Source organism: Ursus maritimus, unplaced genomic scaffold, assembly GCF_017311325.1.
Source record: "Ursus maritimus isolate PB19 unplaced genomic scaffold, ASM1731132v1 scaffold_6, whole genome shotgun sequence".
NCBI classification, from domain to species: Eukaryota; Metazoa; Chordata; class Mammalia; order Carnivora; family Ursidae; genus Ursus; species Ursus maritimus.
The window spans coordinates 85,319,729-85,329,533 of record NW_024426774.1 but is presented as its reverse complement, the minus strand read 5'-3'; the positions used below and the strand labels follow the sequence as shown (position 1 = coordinate 85,329,533).

General features: G+C 44.8%; 2 protein-coding genes across 4 annotated transcripts in view; one reads left to right on the top strand and one right to left on the bottom strand.

Annotated features, from left to right (window-relative positions):
• Positions 1-223: 223 nt before the first annotated feature.
• On the bottom strand, positions 224-4,540 carry SOWAHC (sosondowah ankyrin repeat domain family member C). Its single transcript, XM_008712241.2, has one exon. It carries the CDS (start codon positions 4,538-4,540, stop codon positions 2,903-2,905), a length of 1,638 nt encoding a protein of 545 aa, XP_008710463.2. The 3' UTR covers positions 224-2,902.
• Positions 4,541-5,225: 685 nt separating this feature from the next.
• SEPTIN10 (septin 10) overlaps positions 5,226-9,805 on the top strand; it is a 59,569-nt gene continuing 54,989 nt past the window's right edge. Inside the window, exon 1 of one of the 3 annotated variants that reach the window (XM_040623686.1) lies at positions 5,226-5,393. In XM_040623686.1, the coding sequence (XP_040479620.1) occupies positions 5,367-5,393 (27 nt within the window). In that variant the 5' untranslated portion in view covers positions 5,226-5,366. The remainder of the gene's footprint in view (positions 5,394-9,805) is intronic. The other 2 variants (XM_040623688.1, XM_040623689.1) reach the window with 2 other exon arrangements.

The following is a 9,805-nucleotide window of genomic DNA, read 5'->3' as shown; positions in this document are numbered from 1 at the left end:
TGCAGAAAATATTGTAGGAAAGCACTGAATCTTCAAATCTTAACTAGCTGCCATTTACTTCCTGACCCTGAACAACCATCAAACTTCATTCCCTTATCAACTTTAAGGGACAGGAGAGGGATCAAATCACTGGAAACTTCGAAAAGCACTGTGTGAACTATAAAACACTACATAGGTAAGAAGTATAAAGGACTACAATGATTTAGACAATTCAGAGAAAAAATGTAGTGAGAATCTTTTATTTTGACAAAACAAACTTTTACAAATTATACACTCTATAAACTCCCAAGATTTCACTCATTTAAAAAATAAGAGACAAGGCATCCTGGACTCCCAAGATTTCAGTCATGAATAAAATAGTACCAGATTTTCAAGTTATATAAACTAGCTGCATTTTACATACCATAAAAGTGAAGCGAATTGTGACCAAACATTCACTAGTTTCAAGTGTACCTATAAGAAACGCATGGACATACTTGGGTTGTCTACCCCACACAGTTTCATATCAACAAACATCTAAGTAATTGACATATATATTTCCATTAATGGCAGACACAACTCCACAAAATCGAATTACGCATATCATTTGCTTTTAATAATCTCAATTTGGAAACTCTACATCCCTCTTTATTTTTTAGTTTAAGTAGCTGAAAATGCTATACTTATTGCACACAAGCACATCATGACAAGGAATGCTAGAAGTAGTTTCCCTCAGGAATGATTTGATTTTGAAAATTTAAAGTTAGATTTTATTGGAAAAGTTAAAATCTTTAGTGTGAAAAGCAGGTTAAATGAAGTATTGACTCAATCTTGAAGATACAGTAAATTATAGATTTTGTGCAATTAGTTACTAATATGTGTATTAGTACACTGTGTATTAGTTACTAATATACACGTTTTGAGATTAATATTGACTTCAGTAGAACATTTAGATGGTTCTGAAGTATCTACTTTTTATAGTTCACTTTAGCTTTATATGTCAATGAGATATAAGATTCCTCGGCGGGAAGTTATATAGCTTGTTCTGCACTAGATATAGGCAATGTGCACATGATTCCAAACAAATGACTGCTTTTCACCTTCAAGGAACCTCTATTTATACAAAATGAGACTATTTTTACCCATATGTATGGATAAAAGTGCTTCTCATATATACATAATCCTAAAACAAAAAGGCACACAACAGATAATAGTTTATATATTTTATGTGAATATTTCTGATATGTCTTTAAACAAATTCAATTGCTATCTAGAAAGGTGTGACAAACGTGGTACAAATTTCTCCGACTTGGGAAAGTAAAGATCTAAGAACTCTCTAAAACTCTGCAGTTCTGTGCCATTTATATACTGGTTCATTCACTCTGTAACCTGTTAACTCACTCCTTAGCCTCTGTGGGCTGCAGGAACTTATGTTTCAGCAGTTAGGAGACCAAAAAGACTAAGGGAGAGGGACTTGTTAGAATTAATCTCCCACAAAGTTGTTCTGAATCTTGTTACAAATTGATTTAATATGCTTGTGAGTTAAATTCTATAATAATTATATAGATGTTTACCCTAACATATTTGAATGAAATGTAATTAAGAACTACACTTAACTCTGTAATCTTAATGAAAGGTATTTTTCACTTATATACAAAAGAATTCAATAGCCAGCAGCATTTAAATAAAGAAATAGTCCATCTCTTCTCTTTTCCCTTTTATAAAGTGCTATTTTTTACTGGGTAGATTTACTCTCCAGCTTTTCAATAACTTCACTGTACGTCTCTAACAAATTCAAGGAAACTGGAAAATTGAAAGTCTTTAGTATTATAAACATTTGCAAACATTGCTACAAAGCACAGACTATGAGTGTACATTATTACTAAAATAAAAAGTGTACCTTATGTGAGAATCATTGATTTAATAATTACTTCACAGAAGCATAGGCTCACTAACATTTATGCCAATTTTTGCTAGTCTTCTAAATCAGAAACAGCTTCTGTAGGCAATTCACATCTAAGTACCACTAAATAGGGTCATGTCAAATAGAACCAATGGTTATATGATCCCTGGAATTAAAATTCTGGCAAATTTAGACGTTTAGAATAGCAAAACAAATGAGTGAGAATTGGAACCAAAGGTAACGTTTTACTTAAAAGTACCATAGGTTAAGTGTTCTCTTTAAATAAAAATTTGTGTAGTTATTAATAATGTACCTTAACACTGAGTGCAGTGATACTAGAGATAGTTAAGAGGAAACCACACTATAGATTACCTCAAAAATGAATGTTGCCTACTTCTTTAGTTCAGTGATTAAAGTTGAAATTGCTTTTTAAAAAAATAGTTGAGCACTACTTACAATACAAACAGGATACCATTTTTATTCACATTATTCTCTAAATAGTATTTTCACTTTTCAACTTTGAACTGACCTTCAGTAGTATTTTAAAAGGTAAATGCAGTTAGTAAAAAACAAAAAACCAGGGCAGTGTGTAGTTTTGTTCACACTTAACAATTTCATTACAACTTGCATTTCTTGTTGCTCTTGGAAGAGTAAACACTTTTAAAAACAAACATAAAAGTGCAATATTCCTTATTTTGCATGGCATCCCGTAATGGTAAAATCAAAGGAACCCTCAATCATCAATTCTGTACACCCAATTTAAACACATTTCCAGTCCTCAGAAACAGGGACTCCAGGGCAGAGGGGTGGCATAGGGAAAAGAGGCCTAGGGGGAAGGTTTGATGAAATCAATTGGAAACCTACTTCACCCAGAATGCAGGAGGAATTCCTCCCACCCATTCCAACTTCCCAAGCAAGAATGCAGAATTTAGCCTCTTTTCTGGTCTCGCTTGCTTGCCTGCACTGTGTATTCTATTCCTGAAGACCAATAAACTTAGAATTTTCTAAAAGAAATTATTTTTACCCAAATACATTGGACTTCGGCCTCAATTTGAATGAGGATGAGTGGCCTTTAAGAGCCCGATCCTCCTCTTCCTCCTCCCCTTCCTCCAGTGGCTGCTCCGGGTCTCTGAAAGAGGGTGTAGTGTGGATGATCTGGGTCCGGAAGCGGATTTTGTTGAGTCTGGGTTTTATTCGTCCACTAGAGCTGCCAGGGGCCTTGCGACCTGGATCCTTTGCTTTGCCTCCAGCCCACCCCTCAGTCAAGTGGTGGTGGTGGTGGTGATGGTGATGGTGATGATCCCCTCCATCCTCCAGGACATGCGAGAGTTTGTAGGTGATGAGGTGTGAAGGGAGCACCTTTGAAAGCCTCCAGCGCCCACCCCCGCTGCCAGTGGCACTCTCTCCATCATCCTCATCCAGAGCTCCCACCAGGTTCTTGATTTCCTCCGCGATGCTCTGACTCAGGTACTGAGAGGCCTTTTTCCCACTGTAGTCCCTGATATCCACGTCTGCGTCGTAAGCCCCCACTAGCAACTTCACCACCTCCACGTGCCCGTGCATGGCAGCTAAGTGCAGGGCAGTGTAGCCTCCGCTTGTCCTGGCGTTGATGTTCACTGGCAGCTGGTGTTTGTTAGCGAAGTTGACCAGCATGGCCAGGAGCTCCTGCCTGCCGTGCTTGGCGGCCCAGTGCAGGCAGGTGAAGCCGGTGATGAAGTCTCGCTTGGCGACCAGGCCCGGCTCGCAGGTGAGCAACCCTTCCAGGCTGTCCCACTTGCCGTCAGAGGCTGAGAGCATCCAGGCGTGTTCCAGAGGGTCCAGCGTCACCGAACCCCCACCGCTGCTCTCCTCCTCCGCCGACGACGAAGCCACTGATGCACTGTCTGAGTCGCCCCCGCCTTTGCCGCGTACTCCCCCACAGGAGCTTCCCGGGCTGCTCCCCACGGGACAGACGCTTCTCTTCAGCTGCGGGGAGCTGCCCATCACAAGGTCCCGGAGGTTCTGGCGGGTAGACCTTGGGGTGGTCACCGCCCCGGGGTAGCTGCCCGAGTCCACCTCCCCGCAGCCGTGGGTTGGGGGCGCTAGGTCCTCGCTGGGCCCGGGGACCTGTCCCCGGGGGGGAGGCTGCACGTCTCGCCGCGAGTTTTTCCTCCGGGCCCCGCCGTTCAGGGGCGGCCCGTTCCGGCTTTCGCCGGCCGGGCTTAGCTGCCCAAGCGCTGCGGCCGGGCGCTCCCCATCGCTAGGCTCGCAACCCGGACTCGGGGACGCCTCGGGGGACGCCGCCTCTGGGCACAGGCCGCTGTCCCAGGTCTCCAGCAGGCCGTCGGGCCCCCCCGGGGCGCAGCTGCTGGACTCGGGCTCTGCAGTCACCGAGATGCTGGGCGGGTCCCGCGGGGGCACGGCTTCGGTCGGCGGGGCCCCCTCCAAGAACCTCTTCCTAAGGTGCACATACTTAGAACCGTCGGCAGGGTCGGTGCGCACCGTGGCCACGGCATTGACCAGCTCCTTGAAAAGGGCGCGGGCGCGGGTGCGCTGCTCGGGCTTGCCGCCCAGGGCACCCCTGAAGTGCTGCACCAGCTCGGCGTGCCGGGCCCGACCCCCGCGCTCCGAGAGGAAGCGCAGCACGGCTTCGGGGCTGAGCTCCGCCGGCCCCTCCATCCTTAGCCACGCTGCTGGCCTGGCGGCGGGCGGCTCAACCGGGCCCCATCTCGGCCGGCTTCAAAACGCTGGCTTCTGACCGACGTAGAGTTGAATCGGATGGCTCCTCAGGACCCGCGCCTGGGCGTCCACAGCAGAAGACGCCGCCACCGCCTTACTGGGGCCGCGCCCCGGGCGAACACGCCCCCGCCGGCCCCGCCCCCGCCGGCTGCATCCCGCCCTCGAGCCCGCCCACTTCCGGTCCCCGCGCTGGCCGCCAGCTCGGCTCCCGCCGGCCGCCGGCGGGCACGCCCCCTCCCCGCCCCATGGCCCGCCCACTTCCGGCCTTCGCGCGGGTCCACAATCACTGCACCCGCCCGCTGCTGTTCGCTGGCCGACATCTGTTTCCTCGCATCTTCTTCCTCAGGTCCCGAATCTCCTCCAGTCACCCTCCCCCTGCATGGATTTGTCGTTCTCTGAGACGTCGAGGGGCAGTCCTGTGAGAGGCTCGCTTCGCGCGCGCACTCAACGATTTGGCGCGGTTAATGGCGCGCGCCCCGCCTGGTGGGGCCTCCGCCCTCCGGCTCTGCGCCCTCGCGTCACTGAGGCTACTAGGCTTGGCTCCTCCCCTTTCCCCGGACAACCCCCCCAACGCTACCACCCTCCCCCACGCCCCGGCGGAGGCCGGCCCCGCCCGTTACACCCGCCTCCGGCCCTCGCCCAGCGCGTTCCACCCCTCCCGGCCCCCCTTCGCTCCGTTAGTGGTCGGGACGCTCGGCTCGGGGGCCGGGGCTGAGATCCCCGCTTCACTGGGACCGCCGCCTTCGCTCAGCACTCGCTCGGAACCATGACCTCTGAGGTGGCGCGGCACCTGGTGAGTCCCGGTCCGCCCCTCACGCCCCCTCCGCTGCCCAGCGCTTCCCCCTCCCCCGGGACCCGACTCCCAGGACTCCCGCCCCGCCTTTCCCGGGGTCCCAGCGTAATTTCCTCCGCCTGGGGCTCGGGGCCCGCAGCCCAGTCCCGGCCGCGTCCAGTCCAGGCGGGGATTGTGAGCCGCGCCCCTCTTCGGCCCCTACTGCCCACTTGCCTGGTGCTCCCGGGCTCCCGCGGCCGGCTGGTCCCACCCGGGTGGGGAGGAGGGGTGCTCTTTCTCCTGCTGCAGCGCGGGAGACGCCTGGCGGGGCCGTCGCTCGCCCCCAGAAGCGGGGCCCAGGGCGGACCCCCACAGCTCGCTGAGAGTGCGGTGCTGGAGTGGCTGGAAGTTTTTGCCGTGCTTCCTTGTCTCGCCAGAAGTTAAATCTGAAACAGCGATTGTGGGTCCATCATTTTTATAACGGTTTTGGACGCACAGAGCAGATTAATAAAATAGTGGTGTAGTATTTTACGGTTGTACTCGCTTCTCTTACTGTACTCACTGGAGCCCAGCTTCCTTGGACTTTAAGAAGCTCCCTCTTTTTACCAATTGTGCGCTTGTCCAAGTTGTCCTCCATGAGGATTTGAGTTTTTTGTTTTTTTTTTGCCTTGGCACCCTTGAACGTTAAAAGAATGTATGTTTTGTTCAATGATTTGTTCAATGTTTTATACTTTTAAAATCACTTAAATATTTACCTCATTTGATAGTAAGCCAGTGTTTCTTAAAGTGTGGTCACAATTATTTTCATAACAATACCAAGCAATTATTTGCCCTTTTCACCCTCTTTCTGAGTATACATTGAGTTTTCCAGAGACTACATGAGGTGGAATGACCTCACCATTCTGAGGGCTAATATGTGTACTTGTCTTTTTTAAAAAAATTCTCTTTTAATTACTGATACTGTAAATATTAATGGTTTTAATCGAGGTAGGTGAAAGCTCTTTGGGGGCCTGAGACCAAAACGTTTTGGAACTACTGGTCTAAGCAATCTCCTAAATTAGTTTAGATAGTAGGAACAGAGTTTGAATTGTAGCCATAGAGGTAAGGAGATGTGTGGAAGTTATACAGCCAATTTCTTTGATAGAGCCTGGATAAGGATTTTTCGACATACCTGATACAGCCCAGGTCTCTTTCGACTTTCATCACGTGTTTAGAGAAATCTCAGTTTTTGTCTGAATTGTGTTACAGTTGCTTGGTGTGCATGTGTAGGTGAGGATAATGTGTTTTATAAACTGTGATTCAGAGTAATCTTCAGAATCAAACGGGCTAAAGAGAGCACTTCCTTTAACTGGTGTTGGATTTCTTGTCAATTGCTGTACTTTTTTCAATAATACTACCTTTCTAATTAAACTTTTTATTTTGAGGTAATTGAGGATTCAGATGTAGTCGTGCAGTTGGTAAATAACAGAGATCCCCTGTACCCTTTATCCAGTTTTCTTCAATAATTACATCTTATAAAACCATAGTACAAGACTACAACCAGGACATTGCCATTGATACTGTGAAGATAGAGAACTTTCCATTATCCCAGGACCCTCAGGTTGTCCATTTATATTCATTTTTCCCACTTCCTCCTTAGCCCCTGACAACCACTAATCTGTTTTTCAGTTCTATAATTTTCTCATTTCAAGACTGTTATATAACAGAATCACATAGTATGGAACTTTTTGGGATTCAGAGCATAATTCTCTGGAAATTTCATCCAGCTGGTTGCATGTATCATTAGTTTGCTCCTTTTAATTGCTGAGTAGTATCCATGGTATGGATGTACTACACTTTGTTTGAAGACCTAGTTGTTTCCAATGTGGGCTACTAGGAATAATGTTGCTATAAACATTCCAGTACAGTAACATGTCATGTAACAGAAATCTTCATTTCTCTGGAATAAATGCCCAGGAGTATAGTTGCTGGTTCACATGGCAGTTGCATGTTTAGGTTTATTGTTTTTGTTTTGTTTTGTTTTTAAAGATTTTATTTATTTATTTGTCAGAGAGACAGAGAGAGAGAGCAGGGGGAGCAGCAGACAGAGGGGGAAGCAGGCTCCCCACTGAGCAAGGAGCCCAGGGCGGGACTCCCATCAGATCATGACCTGAGCTGAAGGCAGACGCCTAACCGATTGAGCCACCCAGGTGTCCCGCATGTTTAGTTTTGATGAGAAACTGTTAAAATTGTTTTCCAGAGTTTCTGCACTATTTTACATTCCCACTAGCAATGTATGTGGGGTCAGTCTCCCCATATCCTCATCAGCACTTAGTGTTTCTATTTTTTATTTAGACATTTTGATAGATATATGTGTATATATGAGAGGTATGTGATTTTAATCTGCATTTCCCTAATGGTTAATGTTGTTTACCATCTTTTCATGGGCTTATTTGTCATCTGCATATTCTCTTCAGTGAAATGTCTCTTCATTTCTTTTTTTTTTCTTATGTTCAGTTGGCCAACATATCATTAGTTTTTGATGTAGAGTCCAACAGTTCATTAGTTGTATATAACACCTAGTGCTCCTCACAACACGTGTCTCTTCATTTCTTTAGCATTTGCTAATTGGATTTTTTTACTGTTGATTTTAGAGGGTTTTTTTTCTTCTTTAAAAATACGTCTGATACTGGTCCTTTCTTGATATGTAGTTTGCAGCTGTTTTTCTCTCAGTCTGTTGTTTTTTTTTCTTGTCCTCTTAAAAGGCTCTTTGCAGAACAAAAGTTTTGAATTTTGATAAAATCTGTTTTAACAATTTTTCCTCCAATGGATTATACTTCTGGTGTGAAGCCTTAGAACTCTTTGCCTAACCCTAGATCCCAAACATTTTCTCATTTTTTTTCCTAGAAGTTTTATAGTTTACTATTTTACATTTAAGCCCATGACCCATTTTTCAAAAAAGATTTTATTTAATTATTTTAGAGAGAGTGTGAACAGAGGGAGGGGCAGAGGGAAAGGAAAGAGAGAATCTCAAGCAGACTTGAGGGTGGAGCCCCCTCTAGGGCTCCATCTCCTAACCCTAAGATCATGATGTGAGCTGAAATCAAGAGTTGGACTCTTAACTGACTGAGCCACCCAGGAGCCCCAAGCCCATGGCATGTTTTGAGTTAATTTGTGTATAAGGTGTAAGACTTAGATCAAGTGTCATTTTTTGGCTTATGGATGCTCCAACACCATTTGTTAAAAATGTTATCTGTCCTCTATTGAATTGCTTTTGCACTTTGTCAAAAAACAAGTTGAGTATACTTGTGTGGATCTATTTCTGGGTCCCAATTAGCACATAGTCTTGATTCTTGTAGCTGTATAAGTCTTGAAATAGAGTGGACTGATACCTCTCACTTTATTCTTATTTTTTCTTTTCTTTCTTTCTTTTTTTTTTTTTTAAGATTATTTATTTATTTATTTGAAAGAGAGAGACACAGAGATAGCGAGAGAGAGCACAGGCAGGGAAAAGAAGGAGAAGCAGGCTCCCTGCTGAGCAGGGAGCCCAACACGGGGCTTGATCCCAGGACCCTGGGATCATGACCTGAGCTGAAGGCAGATGCTTAACCGACTGAGCCACCCAGGCATCCCTATTCTTCTTTTTTCAAAAATTATTTTGGTTATTATAGTACCTTTGCCTTTCATTATAAATTTTGGAGTAGTCTTGTCTATATCTACAAAGAATTTTGCTAGGATTTTGATAGGGATTACATTAAATCTGTATATCAATTTAGGGAGAATTAAAATCTCTAGTATGTTGAGTCTTCCAATTTACAGACATGATATCTCTCCCCATTTCTTTACATTTTCTTTCATGTCTTTCATCAGCATTATGTAGTTTTCAGCATACAAGTCTTGCATGTTGGATTTACACCCATTTCATTTTTTTAAGCAATTGTAAATTGTATTTTTAATTTTATCATGCACATATTCATTGTTAACATATAGAAATACAGTTGATTTTTGTGTTTATCTTGTGTCCTTTGACCTTGCTGAATTAATTTATTCTTGGAGTTGGGATTCCTAGTAGATTCCTTGGGATGGTCTTCATAGAATATCGTGTCACTTACGCATAAAGACCGTTTTATTTCTTTCTTTCTGTTTGCCGTTTCTTGCTGCCTTATTTGTGATGCTTAGGACTTGAAGCATCATTTGAATAAGAACGGTACGAATAGATGCCCTTGCTTTGTTTTGATGTTGAGGGGAAAGCAGTCTTTCATCACAGATGTAGATTTTTTGTAGATGTTCTTTCAATTCATGAGGGATATTGGTCTGTAGGTTTTTATATTGTCTTGGTCTGGTGTCAGAGTAATAATCGCTTCATAAAATTAATTGGGAAGTGTTCCGTCCGTTTCTTTTTCTAGAAGAGATTGTGTAGAATTGGTGGTGTTAATTCCTCTTTAAATGTTTGG

What these genes read in the sequence shown, in the direction of transcription:
- SOWAHC (XM_008712241.2), bottom strand. Translation starts at nt 4,540, where the DNA reads ATGGAGGGGCCGGCGGAGCTCAGCCCCGAAGCCGTGCTGCGCTTCCTC.